This window comes from Triturus cristatus, chromosome 4_1 (assembly GCF_964204655.1).
Source record: "Triturus cristatus chromosome 4_1, aTriCri1.1, whole genome shotgun sequence".
In the NCBI taxonomy this organism is placed as follows: domain Eukaryota; kingdom Metazoa; phylum Chordata; class Amphibia; order Caudata; family Salamandridae; genus Triturus; species Triturus cristatus.
In genome coordinates, this window is record NC_140585.1 from 6,590,059 (window position 1) to 6,607,191 (window position 17,133).

The 17,133-nt window shown below is 48.9% G+C and overlaps 1 protein-coding gene across 1 annotated transcript in view; it reads left to right on the forward strand.

Annotated features, from left to right (window-relative positions):
- Window positions 1-17,133, forward strand: part of LOC146839268 (alpha-tectorin-like) — a 275,007-nt gene that overhangs the window by 66,119 nt on the left and 191,755 nt on the right. Inside the window, exons 3-4 of the mRNA XM_085650330.1 lie at window positions 1,980-2,029; window positions 11,736-11,853. Of these exons, the coding sequence (XP_085506456.1) occupies window positions 11,808-11,853 (46 nt within the window). The 5' untranslated portion in view covers window positions 1,980-2,029; window positions 11,736-11,807. The remainder of the gene's footprint in view (window positions 1-1,979; window positions 2,030-11,735; window positions 11,854-17,133) is intronic.

Consider the following 17,133-nt stretch of genomic DNA (forward strand, 5'->3'; position numbering starts at 1 on the left):
TGTTTGTATGACACAAACCAACACTCCATTCTCGCAAAGCTGTGCAGCTATACTAGGTTGTGACTGGATCTCTCTTTCTGCAAAACAGTATTTCTTCCAATATTTGGAATCCAACTTGATGGTTCGAGCTCCCCAATCGATGGATGGATTGTGCTCTGTTAGCCAGGGGAGTCCTAAAATGATTTGAAATTGCGGGGCATCAATCAGGTTGAACTGTAGCATTTCTTGATGACCTTCGGTAGTAATCATTGGCACGCATTATGTATGGCTGGTTATAGGCCCGGGTGTTAAGTTGGTTCAGTCTACAGCTCTAAGGACCTCGCTTCTTTCTTTTCTGATGTCCTGCAAACCAATGTGATCAGCAAATTTTAAGTCACAAAAGTTCCTGGTAGCCCCAGAGTCAATCATAACTGTGATTTCTTTTAAAGCCACATTTCGAAATTTCAATGTCATGGTCAAAAGTAAATGAGTTGAAGACACCTGCATGGTATTTGCCAATTGATGGTTTGTTGGAGTTGTTTCTACGCTCGCATCCACCAGTCCAACTCCATTTACTGGTAGTGCTGCAAGTTTTCCTTTTCCTATATTGGAGTCTTTGGTCTCTTCTGACAGGCCTTCACAAATTGTCCACTACTTCCACAGTACATTCACAGTTCATTGTGTCTTCTTTTCTCCTTTTTCTCCTTGGATAAAGGACCTCGGATGGCGCCAATTTGCATTGGTTCCACTCCAGCGGAGTTTTCTGTTGCTTGCGTAGTGTCTGATTTGATCCAGTCAAAACGGGGATCACTCGATCGAAACTCACTTTTTCTTTCACCTTTCCGTTCGTTCTGCCGGAAATCAATTTCTAAGACCAAGTCCACCAGCGCCGAGATCTCATTAGGACGGTTCGGGATCTGTGATAGCACATCTTTTAGTTCTCTTAATCCTCGGTAGAATACTGCCATCCTCTTATTTTCAGGCCAATCTGTCTCCACCATTAGCTTGTTGAATTGGGCCAGGTAAGCGACCAACTCCGGATTTCCTTGCTTTAACTCTAGCAGTACGTTGTCCGTAGCCTGCGATGCCATTCTCCTGTCAAAAATTCGAAGGAACTCCTTTCTGAAGTCGTCAAAAATGTACAGAATGGGGTCATCCTTGGTCACTAAAGGCATGGACCAGGAGTCAGAATCACCACTAAGATAAGATAAGACGAATGCCACATGAGATTGAGCATCAGGGAAAATTGTTGGGTGGCACATAAAGGGAAGGGAACACTGAGTCAGAAAGATTTGCGCTTTTTGAGGGTCTCCATCAAATTGCTCTGGGGGGGCGAGGGGTATCACAGGAGATAATGAATGAATAACTTGAGTGGGAGCAAAGGATAAGGGACTCGTGCTTGGTCTTTGGGTTTCAAAAGTTGAGGTTTTTTTTGACTAGCCCCTGAAAATGACTCTCCCATTCTACTTGCTAATTCTGTAGTTTCCCTTCTAGAGCTGATTATTTCTTGCCTCAGAATTGTATTTTCCTCTCTGACTGCTTCTAAATCTCTTTGGATGTTTCCCAGGATGCCACCTACATTTTTTAAATCAAACCCTTCAGCCATTCTGCTTGGATGCTAGTACCAACGTGGGCACTTCACTCTGTCAAGACCAGGTCTCTTAGTTCTCAACAGCACAGGAGGAAAACGACGCCTAGTTCCCAATGCCCCTTTCGGAACGTTCCTGCTAGGTTTTTAATTGTCCTTTACAGGTAAGTACCAAGGAGGGAAAGGGGATTGGGAAAAAGAAGAGACAGCCCAATTTGGTATTCTGCCTGTTCAGCTTCATCTTCTTCTTTTTTCTTATAATATGCTGAAAACAAGTTACAGTTCTCAATGCAGACAACAAGGTAACCAGCCTTACCTGGACCTTTGCCTCTCTTCTGTAAATCTTCTTTTGTAATGTTTTGCGATGACTGGTAGCATGTGAAGATTATAACCGCTATTCTCTTTCTTGTAGGAACAGATAGGACGTGTTCTACATACAACTCTTCACCAAGAGAAAGACAGGTAAGCGAGTAATTGGATTCTTTATAGTTTATCAAAAGGGCACGCTATAGGGAATTAAGAATTAACCCAGGAAACTATTTTTAATTCTGTGTATTTAATAACTCTCTTATAAATGGCTCTGAACGATTCTTTAGACTCAAAAGTAAATGCCCTGATGACCTTTAGCGACGCAAGCATTACTTAGCAACGAGGAATAGAAGACTGTTTAGTTCATTTGCTGCAAGCTCACTTGGACAGTGACCTATTGTCCCTTTTACTTGATACACCTATCTTGCAGAATAGGAGTTCTGAAATTAGGCAGCGGTATCTTGCAGCGTGTGGAATAGCTCACGCCCGCATAGATATCGTCTTCTCTAAAATCCTGACGGGAACACTGCTCCACTACAGACATGCACCTAACTCGACTAAAATGAGTTTCGGAGCATGCACCGAGAAAGCCACTAACCTGGAACTGAGGACTGCAGACACCGGGAACCGTCGGAGCTAAACGCTGGAACAGACGAGACTACCCTAACTAGCTGACGCGACAGAGCCTCTCAGGTAAGCTGCTGTCAGGGATGAATCTCTGGTGAAGTGTGCTGTGGAATGTTGGTGCGCGCTTCACCAAACCAGGGAGTTCTAAGAAAGACTAGACCGCAGAACAGCGGGCACGCTGGCGGGCATGTGGGAAATTAGCCAACTGAGGCCACAGCGGGACCCCAAACCTTGCCGGTGGGGTTGGGGGCAGAAACAATGGCTACAGTAGGGTCACGACGAGGAAACCTCCTGTGAACCCTGACACAGTGTCACCTTAATTGAATGTGACATAAGTATTTCCAATTACGCAGATCACCATATCTGTGTTGTTTACACATCCTTGTAAGTCTATTGCAGCCAGCATGTCAGTTTTGTGTATTCTGGTATCCAATGTGTGCTTGAGAAGTCTGGACAAATCAGTTCATAAAACGGTTTTACTCTTTGTGTTTAATCTGGTGTGTATGTTCCATAATGTAGAAAACCCAATAGTGATTGGAGCCTCTTTAATGTGTCTGGCAGTTGTAAAAGTGCACGCTTCTCCAGGAAGTGTATCGCCAAGTTCTTGCCTTCATTTGACAACTCATATCAGCAAAAATGTTAAAAACACGCTAAAATTAATTACAAATTGAATTAAAATGGATCATAGGGAGAACCTGCAAGAAAAATAGTTTCTAAACAGTGACGCAACTGTGTGAAGGCGTACTGTGGATTGTGGAGATATTTCTGATTTTTATTGTTCAAGCTTTCTGTGCAATAACTACATGTTGAAAAAATGAACTTGATCTAATGTACTTGCCCTCATTTATGATTAGAAACTATTTTTCTTGCAGGTTCTCCCTATGATCAATTTTAATTCAATTAGTAATAAATGTTCGTATATTTGTAAAAAAAATTTAACACTATATAATTCATTGCATTGTACCATGTGTGTGGTTAATTTTAATAAAATATTTTTATAATTGTGAGCACTCGGCCTTTGATGGTGGTGGTGTTTTGTTCTGGTGATATATTTTGCTGTGATGAGTGTCTTTGCCTTGTTGTACTAAGGTGCCCAAAGGGGATCTTTTCCTGACTACAGTCTATTTGGTGCCCTACTCCTCTGGTGGTGAAGGGGCCCCTCTCATTTTCTTTGAGTTATGAGGGGTTTATCTCTAGGCCTTTAAGTTTGCTATATTTATTAAGGCTATTGAGTAGGTTTTGTAAGCCCCTTGGTGTTTGGGACAGAAGAATGGTGTCATCCGCCAATATTAATGCACAGATCTGGGTCCCTCCAGGCTTAGGTGAGGCATGCAAGATTTTTGCAAATACTGGACCAAATCATTCTAATATAATAGAAACAAAGTTGGCGCCAGGATTCAGCCCTGGCGCACACTGCTCCTAACTGGAATTTCATCTCTGAGCTCCCCTCCTATGCCCCAGCGTAACTTGGCGAAATTGCCCTAATGTAACCTTATAATTTGATTTAGGATCTCCTCAGGTACTTCCTGTTCATATAGGGTTTTCCACAGGAGATCTCTTGGAATTGAATCGAAAGCTGCCTTCAGATCGATAAAAGCGACATATACATCTCCAACTTTTAGCTTTGTATACTTCCATGCTTGGGATACAAGTCTAAAAACTTGGTCAATTGTACTTATTTTCCTTCTAAAGCCCACCAGGCAAGGTGAAAGTATATCATTCTCCCCTATCCAGTCATTTAACCTAGCCAAGATTTGCTTAGCATAACCTTTTAGCAAAATATCTATCAGACTTGTAGGTCTGCAGTTAGCGGGATCGTCCCTGCTGCCCTTTTTGTGAATGGGAACTATTTCTGCGCCCTTCCAGGATTCTGGAATGGGCTGGCCCCCTGCTATTGCATTGCATAATAGCTTTACATATGGCACCCACACTTCTGGGGCATGTTTTAATGTTACTCATGAATAGAATACGTCTGTTCTGACTTTCCCACCCGTAAGGGCGAGCCCATGTTGTTGTTGCATTTGTGTTACTACATGTCTGCCGTTTACCAGTATTTTCACTGGTGCTCATTAGTCCTTCGATTCATGGAATTCAGAATGGGGAGCTATGATAGGGCGATCCTTTGAAAGGCTGAGGCTTAAACAACGTACTGGCAAAAAAAGGGCTCCCTATTTAGCTTAGGAGGATTTTTCCCTAACGCCACAGATGTTTCTGGTTAATTGGCGAGTAGGTATCTTCTGGCACACGTAAAAAAACAACCAAGGAAACCCATTAAATAAGAACCCAAACAAGAACGTTGGTGGCGTCATATTGTATGGTTTCTACTATTTCATAAAGACTGCATTTTGGGCAACATAAGCGTCAAAACTTTGTAGGACTGAGTCGGTGCAAAGCATCAGAATATGATGACCTCATTCCAGGCTCGCTCTCACTGCGCCATCAGGATCTCTAAACCTTACAAGCTACCGGACGGTGTGTGCAACCTCAGAACATGACAACCCTGATTCCACAAGGAAATCATAAAAACAGATCTTACCATTTCGTTAGTAACTCAGACATGCCCAAAGGGAGACTCAAGAAGTACACAGAATGGCATTTCAAATATTTATTGAAGCAACTGGAGACTTGTATAAAATATGGACGCTGCAATGATTAATAGAAGGAAATAAAACACTGTTACCAGCATCACAAGTACGGTGAAGAAGATAAATAATCCAATCATTGTGCTGTTGCATTGATCATGTGAATACATATATGTATACTTTTACTCCTACTTAGCGCCTCCTATCCTAATGAGCGTTGGGTGTGCGGGTTTGACAGAAACCTTGGAGCGGTCTAACTCGCCATTTTCCGGTGCGAGTGTGTCATGTGGTAGCCAATCTTGTCATAGAACAGGCTGCCGTCCCTCGCAGGATGGTATTGGAAATCAGATGGGTTAGAATTCAGGTACGGGACAACCGCGACAATCCATCGAGATGCTCCTCTGTCTAGGGAAAGGCTGGTGCAGTTTATTTAATTAAATGGATCCATTCGTTCTGTGCCTGAGCTCTGGTTCTGGTGACATTGTTGATTCTACCCACCCAGAGCTGTCGCAGAAAATCACCAACAAACAATGACATTTTGCGCAGTTCACGAAGCCCCAGGCTTGATAATGGGCCTATGAAGAATGCTCACTGTAAACAAAGCATTTTTGGGTCGGGATGTTAAAAGGGACTTATAATCAGGGCCATAATCTGCATATGTTAGGGAAAGGAATTAACTATTGCGCACACCAGGCCCGGGCATGTAGGCAAGGTGTTGTTGAAGCCCTGAACATACCATGACATAATATAACATGACATAACACACCATGACATGGCATAAGAACATAACGTAATATAACATAACGTGACATGATCAGCTTGACATGATGTAACATAACATAACATGTGAACATGATATAATATTACATAACAACATAACATGACAACATAAACATGACATGATTAACATGACATAACATAACGTGACAACACAACATGACAACATGACATAACATGGCATGAAGTTAAAATAAAAAACATAATGTAACATAACATAGTATAACATAACATGACATATGAACATAACATAATATAACGTAACAAAATTAAATGACATGGCATGATGTAACAGGACATAACATGACATAACTTAGCATACCATACTATAATTGCATACAAATCAAATTATCTGTGACAAGACACTGTTCAAATGGACGCCCATTAACTAATGCGCCTGGGCATGTTTCAAACCCTAGGCTGTCCTAGTGCTTCGGCCACGGTGCAAAGATTATATCGGTCAATGTGACCCATCACATGCACAGACGGTCAGGGGTGTAAGGCTTGTGACTAGTCAAATCATCACCTTGGGTAGCATTCAACTCCACAGACGTTTACTCATGTTGCCACTCTAGACAAAGACCTGCTTCATGCAGTTCAGTACTGACCCTGAACCCAGGGGAACAGTCAATCCTGGCCTGTTAGGTGAGGCTCCCTCTGGAAGGAAACACAAGCAGCCCCAGACCAGCCTCAGCCTTTGAAAGCTCTCTCTGGAAGCAGACACAGGCTGCCCCAGACCGGCCTCATCCCTGTGAGCCTCCCTCTGGAAGGAAACACGAGCACCCCCAGACCAGTCTCAGCCTTGTGAGGCCTCCCCTGGAAGGAGACACAAGCAGCCCCAGACGAGTCTGATCCCTGTGAGGCTCCATCTGGAAGGAGACACAAGCAGCCCCAGACCAGCCTCAGCCCTGTGAGGCTCCCTCTGGAAGGAAGCACAAGCACCCCCAGGCCTGAATCAGCCTTTGAAGGCTCTCTCTGGAAGCAGACACAGGCAGCCCCAGACCAGCCTCAGCTTTGAGAGGCTCCCTCTGGAAGGAAAAATAAGCAGCCCCGGACCAGTCTCAGCCCTTGAAGGCTCTCTCCGGAAGCAGACACAGGCAGCCCCAGACCAGCCTCAGCCCTGTGAGGCCTCCCCTGGAACCAGACACAAGCAGCCCCAGACCAGCCTCAGCCTTTGAAGGCTATCTCTGGAAGGAGACACAAGGAGCCCCAGACCAGTCGCAGCCCTGTGAGGTTCCCTCTGGAAGGAAACACAAGCACCCCCAGACCAGTCTCAGCCTTATGTGGCCTCCCCTGGAACCAGACACAAACATCCGCAGACCAGCCTCAGGCTTTGAAGGCTCTTTCTGGAAAGAGACACAAGAAGCCCCAGACCAGCATGAGCTCTGAGAGGCTGCCCCTAGAAGGAAACACAAGCAGCCCCGGACCAGTCTCAGCCTTATGAGGCCTCCCCTGGGAGCAGACACAAGCAGCCCCAGACCAGCCTCTGCCTTTGAAGGCTCTCTCTGGAAGGAGATACAAGGAGCCCCAGACCAGTCGCAGCCCTGTGAGGCTCCCTCTGGAAGGAAACACAAGCACCCCCAGACCAGTCTCAGCCTTATGAGGCCTCTCCTGGAAGCAGACACAAGCAGCCCCAGACCAGCCTCAGCCTTTGAATGCTCTCTGTGGAAGGAGACACAAGGAGTCCCAGACCAGTCTCAGCACTGAGAGGCTCCCCCTCGAAGGAAACACAAGCATCCCCAGACCAATCTCAGCCTTGTGAGGCCTCCCCTGGAAGCTGACACAAGCAGCCACAGACAAGCCTCAGCTCTGAGAGGCTCCCTCTGGAAGGAAACACAAGCACCCCGAGACCAGTCTCAGCCTTGTGAGGCCTCCCCTAGAAGCTGACACAAGCAGCCCCAGATGAGCCTCAGCTCTGAGAGGCTCCATCTCGAAGGAAACACAAGCAGCCCCAGAAGAGCCTCAGCCCTGTGAGGCTCCTTCTGGAAGGAAACACAAAGACCCCCAGACCAGTCTCAGCCTTGTGAGGCCTCCCTTGGAAGCACACAAATAGCACCGGACCAGCCTCAGCCCTGAGAGGCTCCCTCTGGAAGTAAACACAAGCAGCCCCAGACCAGCCCAAGCCTTTGAAGGCTCTCTCTGGAAGGAGACACAAGCAGCCCCAGACCAGCCTCAGCTCTGAGAGGCTCCGTCTGGAAGGAAACACAAGAACCCCCAGACTAGTCTCAGCATTGTGAGGCCTCCCCTGGAAGCAGACACAAGCAGCCCCAGATCAGCCTCAGTCTTGTGAGGCCTCCCCTGGAAGCTGACACAAGCAGCCCCAGACCAGCCTCAGCCTTTGAAGGCTCTCTCTGGAAGGAGACACATGGAGCCCCAGACCAGTCGCAGCCCTGTGAGGCTCCCTCTGGAAGGAAACCCAAGCAGCCCCAGAACAGTCTCAGCCTTTGAAGGCTATCTCTGTAAGAAGACACAAACACCCCAGGCCAGCCTCATCCCTTGAAGGCTCTCACTGGAAGGAGACACAAGGAGTCTCAGACCAGCCTCAGCCCTGTGAGGCTCCCTCTGGAAGGAAACACAAGCACCCCCAGACCAGTCTCAGCCTTGTGAGGCCTCCCCTGGAAGCTGACACAAGCAGCCCCAGACAAGTCTCAGCTCTGAGAGGCTCCCTCTGGAAGGAAACACAAGCACCCCCAGACCAGTCTCAGCCATGTGAGGCCTCCCCTGGAAGCTGACGGAAGCAGCCCGAGAGGCTCCCTCTCGAAGGAAACACAAGCAGCCCCAGAAGAGCCTCAACCCTGTGAGGCTCCCTCTGGAAGGAAACACAAAGACCTCCAGACCAGTCTCAGCCTTGTGAGGCCTCCCCTGGAAGCACACAAAGAGCACCGGACCAGCCTCAGCCCTGAGAGGCTCCCTCTGGAAGTAAACACAAGCAGCCCCAGACCAGCCCAAGCCTTTGAAGGCTCTCTCTGGAAGGAGACACAAGCAGCCCCAGACCAGCCTCATCCCTGAGAGGCTCCCTCTGGAAGGAAAGACAAGCACCCCCAGACCAGTCTCAGCCTCATGAGGCCTCCCCTGGAACCAGACACAAGCAGCCGCAGACCAGCCTCAGCCTTTGAAGGCTCTCTCTGGATGGAGACACAAGAAGCCCCAGACCAGCCTGAGCTCTGAGAGGCTCCCTCTGGAAGGAAACACAAGCAGCCCCGGACCAGTCTCAGCCTTATGAGGCCTCCCCTGGGTGCAGGCACAAGCAGCCCCAGACCAGCCTCAGCCTTTGAAGGCTCTCTGTGGAAGGAGACACAAGGAGCCCCAGACCAGTCGCAGCCCTGTGAGGCTCCCTCTGGAAGGAAACACAAGCACCCCCAGACCAGTCTCAGCCTTATGAGGCCTCTCCTGGAAGCAGACACAAGCAGCCCCAGACCAGCCTCAGCCTTTGAATGCTCTCTGTGGAAGGAGACACAAGGAACCCCAGACCAGTCTCAGCACTGAGAGGCTCCCCCTGGAAGGAAACACAAGCAGCCCCGGACCAGTCTCAGCCTTATGAGGGCTCCCCTGGGTGCAGACACAAGCAGCCCCAGACCCGCCTCAGCCTTTGAAGGCTCTCTCTGGAAGGAGACACAAGGAGCCCCAGACCAGTCCCAGCACTGAGAGGCTCTCTGTGGAAGGAGACACAAGGAGCCCCAGACCAGCCTCAGCCTTTGAAGGCTCTCTCTGGAAGGAGACACAGGCAGCCCCAGACCAGCCTCAGCCTTTGAAGGCTCTCTCTGGAAGGAAACACATGGAGCCCCAGACCTGTCGCAGCCCTGAGAGGCTCTCTGTGGAAGTAAACACAAGCAGCCCCGTACCAGCCTCAGCTCTGAGAGGCTCCCTCTGGAAGGAGACACAAGGTGTGGCTTCTTTCATCCCAAGTCCTATAAAAGTCGATTTTTTAAAATTGTTTCAGTTAATTAAAATCATAACAATACAATTACTAAAACGGAGAACTGCAATAAAAGATTTGTTTTCCTAAAAGTCATAAAAATCTTTTGTTTAACAATTATTACACTCAAGTTTATGTACAAATATCATAGTTCAGTCGATTTTATTATTAATAAAATGCAGACGTTTTCAACGTACGTAGTTTACAGTTCGTGAATCTGGGGCATTTTATGACACATAGTCCGGTATATAAAAATTGGAAAACGTTCCTCACAGTGTTCTTGTATTGTTCTCCCTTGTGTTCGGAAAACACGCTCTGCCACTGACCAGTCCATATTATTAGATGTTAGGGAGCAACTCACAAGATTCTTTTTTTAATGCTTGCGCATGAACGGAGAGGAACTTTATTAGTTGGCAGTTCAATGAAGTGTCTGTTGGATCCACGCCCTCTATAATTGCCGATCTGCAAGTCCTTATACCTGTAATGTTCATGACGTGTTTTAATAAAGTGGCTCGTGCTTGTGATAATTTAGGACAGATGCAGACTAGGTGGACAAGGTCCTCTTTGCTGCTCCCATATAGTCTACATTCCTTCGACCCTTCGTAGACCCAAGTTAGCTGCTACTAGCCTTTGAGGAGTCTCCCAGTGTGCCGTGTAAACCGTCTGCTCCTCTGCCCCCATGTAGCATTTGAGGGGTCTCCCAGTGTGCCGTATGACCCGTCTTCTCCTCTGCCCCCAGCCTTTGAGGGGTCTCTCAGTGTGTCGTATAACCCATCCGCTCCTCTGCCCCCAGGCTTTGAGGGGTCTCCCCGTGTGTCCTATAACCCCTCTGCTCCTCTAACCCCTCCCTTTGAGGGGTCTGCCATTGTGTCGTATAACCCGTCTGCTCCTCTGCTCACACCCTTTGAGGGGTCTCCCAGTCTCTCGTATGGCTGGTCCACCCATCTGCTTCAATCCTTTGATGACTTCTGCTTATGTCGGGTATGGTCATTGCATTCTTCTGCCTCTGGCCTTACAGGGTGCATCCTTGTGTCTCACAGGGACGGTCTACTCATCTGCCCCAGAGTCGTCAAGAGGTCTCTCTGTGCCTCATATAACCCATCTGCTCCTCTGCCCTCACCCTTTGAGGGGGTCTCCCAGTGTGTCCTATAACCCATCTGTACCTGTGCCCCCAGGCTTTGAGGGGTCTCCACATGTGTCCTATAATCCGTCTGCTCCTCTGCCTCATCCTTTGAGGGGTCTCCACGTGTGTCCTATAACCCATCTGTTCCTCTCCCCTCAGGCTTTGAGGGGTCTCCACGTGTGTCGTATAACCCGTCTGCTCCTCTGCCCCCACCTAGCCTTTGAGGGGTCTCCCAGTGTGTCCTATAACCCGTCTGCTCCTCTGCCCCAGCCTTTGAGGGGTCTCTCAGTGTGTCGTATAGCCTGTCTGATCCTCTGCCCCTACCCTTTGAGGGGCCTCCACATGTCGTATAACTCGTCTACTCCTCTGCCCCCAGCCTTTGAGGGGTGTCCCACTGTGTCCTATAACCCGTCCACTCCTCTGCCCACAGGCTTTAAGGGGTCTCCCCGTGTGTCCTATAACCCGTTGTCTCCTCTACCCCCAGCCTGTGAGGGGCCTCCTAGTCTCTCATAGGGCTGGTCCACTCATTGCATCAATCCTTTGATGAGTTCTTCTTGTGTCAGGTATCGTCATTCCAGTCTTCTGCCTCTGGCCATACAGGGTGCATCCTTGTGTCTCTCTGGGACCGTCCCAGAGTCCATAAGAGGTCTCTCAATGTGTCTTGTATAACCTGTCTCTCACAGGATCGGTTCACTCATATGCTTCAAGGCTTTAATGACTTCTCCTCACGTGGGGTACGGTCAGTCCATCGGTCCTCTGTGACACCAGATGGGTTTCATGGACAGTATGATGCAGCCGCCTTTCTAACCACAGATGTGTTCTCTCTCTTCACAGACAGATGATTCCTCTCCAAAAGTGACGCCGAAGGAGATCAGACGCAAACCTCTGGAACCTCTGGAACAGACGATGGCCGCCATGGGGCGTGGAGTCTTCCTCTTCGTCCTCCTCTGGGGTAGGTCCAGGTTGTGTAGAATGAACTTTCATCACCACTTTTACAATACAGACGTAAAGAGTGAAATTAAAGAACAGCAAGACATATTTAGAGCATTAGAGGGGAAGATCACGTCACACTCGGCACACAGTAACATGCCAGAGAAGATGCTGGTGTGGAGATGATGTGGTCTACTGTTGACTGGTATTGGTGGGTGCAAGGGAGGCCAGGAGAGGGCTGCTCTGCCAAAGGTGTCTCCAGTCGCTTTGGAGTTTTACTAATGAAGGGTTCTGGAAGGTTGCTAATGCTTTCTCACTGTAGTAAAACGTGGAATAATGTAGAGAGTACACAAGAGTGACCTTCGGACGGCATGGTATATCTCCTTCCAAAAGCCCATTCTTGCCCAACTGGTCATTCAGCGTGTTGTGGGATACGCTAACAATGAACCCGCTGAAGAAAACATTTAACATGGAAATATAGCGCAGCATCGAGCCCACGCTGAAACACCACTGTCCGATCCTGCACTGTCACGAGCGCGGCGAAACGTTCACTGACGGGAGCAGTGAAATAGGAAACTTAAATCGGTTTTCAGTTAAAGGCCAACTAAGCCTTGAAGGCATAGTGACCACACCGTCATCCGCTTCAGTCAACACGCATACACAGACGTCACCCAATGATTACACTGACACTTTCTTTGTGGGTGAAGAACTGATGCAGGTTTATTTCATACAACATAGTATGATAATAAAATTGGGTTATCTTACGGGCGATCCAGGGCAAGCAGCCCCTAGCTGCTCCGCCCGCCTGGTGAGCCAGCACACACGGTGGGTCGATGCCCGGCAGTGTGGCACATAATTATTTTCAGATCATCCACTGGGTCACGTGATCTGTCTCCTACTCCCGCCCCTTCCGACAGGGGCGGAGCGTGTTGTGGCACACCCCCGGTTGGTCAGGCCCCCCAACCGCCCGAAGGGCTAACGGGGCGCCGTCGCGGTCTTCCCAGAACCCCCTTCGGCTCCTGGACCTTGGCTCGGGCACCCTTACTGTGCCGGACAGGGGTACCCATACTGTACCGCCTGTCGCAGAGGTACCCTTACTGTACCCGGACGCGGGCAGCGGCATTCACACATCAGCACACGTCCGCCGGCATGCACCCGGTGCCTGGAAGCAGACTGTGGCCGGATCAGACAACGGTTCTCATAGCCCAATCAGCCCAATCAGCCCACCGCACACAGCTGCGTGAATTAACAATGGGCGCAGGGAAGAAACTAAATTCTGAGCACACGAAGGTCTCAGGGCTCACAATGCTGCAAAGCACACACTTCACGTAAATTGCATCTACCATGAAACACACGGGCATTCATAGGCAGTAGAACGCCCGGTCGTTCACCTTTGGTGGAGCTATGATGAAGAATGTGTAATGGATCAGTTCAGGAATTCGAGGTTATGAGGTCACATGACTTTGAGTGTTTCCCCATCTTAAATCTGTAACTTGCAATTCAACTATTATTTACTTTGTCTAATGAAGCGTTGTGTTCATGTGTATAAAAGGCCTGTCTGCGAGCAGGCATTTGAGAAGAACCCAAGAGACAGCCTGAGCAGGGCTGAGATGGAGTCTGTATTGTACGCTGAAGGTTTTTCTTCCTGTTGCGACAGTTAGTAAATACTTAGTGCCAATATTGGCATCTGTAGTCACATATCAACATCACAATACATCAATAAACCACACGACACCTTGTTTAGTGGAGAAATTTGCTGCAAGTTTATTAGCATAACCAATATGGCAACATGGTGGGTTATCTTACGGGCGATCCCAGGGCAGGCCAACCCATATGCCGTCTGCCCGTCTGATAAGCCAAATTACACCGTGGCCGTCGCCAATTGGTGCATACCAAATCTTGGGAGGGGCCACCCCTCCCATCCGTGGACCACCAGTCCACTCGCTTACTCACGCCCCCCCCCCCCCCCCGAAAGAGGTGGGCGGAGCGTTCCTGGCAGCCCCCGGTTGCTCAGACCCACAACCGCCCGTAGGATTAACGGGGCGCCGTAGTTCTTCCAGGGGACAACGCTAAGACATCCCTGGGTATCCTGACTTAGCACCAAGTACCCCTTGGTATCTGCAGACTTTGGATCACCCTGTAACTCCTCCTGCAAAACAAAACAATAGGTTAGAAATTATGCCCCCCCCCAAAACCTTATATTGGCCGTCCGCCGGGTAAGCGGAGGGGCGGGCAAGGCGAGACGGAAGGGACCAAGAGGCTGCACGTTGGGCGGGGGACAGCATAAGTACCCCTGTCCCCCCCCCTCCCCAGAAGTGGGGTCGGCCGGAAGTCTTCCCTGGACCTGGCCCAGGGAAACTAGAAGGACGACTCCAGTGCCTTCCTGTGGCACTAAGGCAGCCTTCGCACTAGCAAGAGGAGTCTGTGTTTTTATTCTGGGATTGGGAGTTTTGTCACCCCGCAACAAGACAATTGCCTGGAAGAAGGGGGAAGGTGTATCCGCCTGCTCTGCTCGACATTCCTACATTAACCACCCAAGAACTCTGGATGAGCGGTCTGAATTGATTCCCTCCTGGCCCTGATTGCACGAACGAAGACAACCAGTTTCCTGGTGAGGAGTGCTGCCTTCTACTTTGAGAGCTGGCCCTGGAGATTCTGACGTTTGACGTCCAAAAGGCTGGAGATGGTCCAGAGTGAGAGGGGGCGGCTGAGCACTACACAGGTTCTTATTTAACTGGGGCACTAATGCGGACACGTCGAAGCCCCGCACCAGTGTTAGGGAAGCCCATACAATCATTTTAAGAGTCTCTGACTTCTGAGCCATATCACAAGAAAGCGACTCTGAAAGCTTTTTTGAAATCACATGTGACTGAAGAGGTTTGTTGTGCTGGGCATGTGCTTGATTTGTGTGACAGCACACATCCTGCATGTTCCAGACCCACAAAGTTAAGTAGGAGCCGGCGGTAGTGAGAGCTTGGAGTTTGACCTACCACAGGAAGCACACAAGGAAGCAAGTGTGTCACCCAAAGTCAAAATAAACCCTGGGCCCTCCCACGATTATAACACCTCACTCTCCCCAATAAAGGCACAGGTGGGACACAGGTAGCATCATCCAATCGACCAGCCATCCGGTTCTGAATGTTCCGGGTAACAGTGGTGTAACGAAATTTGAGGGGGCCCCCTGCAAGATGCATGGAGGGGCCCCCGCTCCAAATCTTATCAGGAACTCCTGGGTGAAAGTGCTGTGCTGGGCGGGCCCCCTGAAGCTCGGGCCCCCCGCACCGCAGGGGCTCCGGGGGCCTGTGTTACGCCCCCGCCAGGTAACATGAGTTAACCAAGTGACTGCATCCACCTAAATCAGTGGACAGACGCACAGCACACAGGACATTTTATCACCTCTTGCAGCTCCATTATGGCCTCCCTCTATCAATACAATGGAGACCCTCTCAACTGCACCTTCTCTGCATTCAGACAAACTAGAGCTGCAAGCTGACCTCCTGCAAGTCCTAGGATCACACTCCTCTGGCATCGAGAAAAAACTTCAAGGCCTAAATACCCTAATTGAGCAGGTGCACAAAGATCCCCAAACAACGTATCATGAATGCCAAAGCTCCAGCACCATGAACCACCTAAACTCCATCCCTTCTGTTCTGACAGGCATTTTAGCAGAGGTAAAACCACGGAATGCCAACTCGCCGCCCGGCACCCCGACAAATTCAAGTCAGAGTGAACTGGACTCTCCCGCTTCTACAGGCAAATTGTAAAGCGAGAATGAAAGAGATTGAAACACGATAAACGCAGACGAAACCCAACATTAAACGACAATCTGAACATCGCACTCACTCAAGCAATCCAACAACATGGCTGCCAGTCGTTACATGCAAGAGACACACACTGGCAGTGTTAGGTTTGAAAATCCCATTCCTGCAATCCTCTCGTTTCATGCTACATTAGGTTAGCAGTGTGTGGCTAAATAGACACCATTTGTATTCACGTTATGCAACCCACTGTGTTATCCCCGTAATGTAAAGGCTTCAGTTGGCGAGTGTGACTCCATTTTGTATTTCGTAATCCCTATTAAGCTGCTTAGGCTGTGCCCGAACTAGACCTCATTATTCAGTAATGCTTGCCTCGGCAGAACACTGTACTTTGTTATTATTTTCTCTTCTGTTCAAGGCTGCTTCTCGACTTACTAATGATTAGGCCATTCTGCCCTCGCATACCTATCCGAGCGTGTAGTTCTGCTCCCACGTTAGGAGACGCTGAGGCTCAGCACGGTAACCTTGGGTTGCAGAAAGCATGCACCCATCTGGCAGGTGGTAGCTCATCCCTCTGTGCCATTCTTGTTCATGCACGGCCCAGGCCGGTAACTTTCCATTGTGGGCGTGGTTGGAGGCTCTTGGGAAGAATCATTACGTGTTGCAGACTGTTGGGGGGTTAGTCCCTCGGCAGACATCTTAGGGTGCAGGTCAGATTGGACTCCTCTGCAGAGTATTGCTAATAAAAGCCTGCTTGTATTCTCTACTGTCTGACCGACTCTTCATTCTTGGGAAGGGATAGCAGGTGGTTGTAAGTAACCCGAGTGGCCCCTAAGGGCCACTTTCCTCAGCAGATACAGAAATCCAGCATCCCATTAACAAAAAGGGAACGCGAGCGCTTGAGGAAATCAAGGAATACTAAATCGACCAAGCAACAAGAAATAGCCCAGGCGCCTTGAAACCCACCAAATCCGGTACAAGAGATACCCCGAACGCCTGCCGCATGTGCCACTAAACAAGTCACCGACAAAATCTTCCATACCGGCGGATCTCGGAAACAGGGACTTGGGGAACAAAACCAACATGAACCCCCACAAAAACATGTTCGAACTCAAATCACAAACAGAACACCATGGAAAGTACTCCGTCCCTTCAGCCTTAATAACTTTCAAAGCCAGTGGCTTCAAAGACACCCCCACTAATTCCAACCGTATATGCCACAGAATTAGGTCAAATAGATTATGGAAATGTATCGAAGAATCCTCTGTTAGAACAGCCAACTATACCCCAATATTCTCCAAAACAACCCTCAAAAGGTATGGACGATGTTCGACCACAAGTCACAATGTTTCATAATCTGCCAATTCAAACAGCTCCGAGCACAACAACTAGTGAGCAAGTTGAAAGCCGAACGGTCAGCAACCACTGTGGCACAAAGCTCCATTGAAATAAAACCTTGCACAGAAGAAAATAAACTTAATGGAAACTTTGCTAGCCCACACCTTCACGGCGCCAATACGCAATTAAGCAATGAAGTACAAACA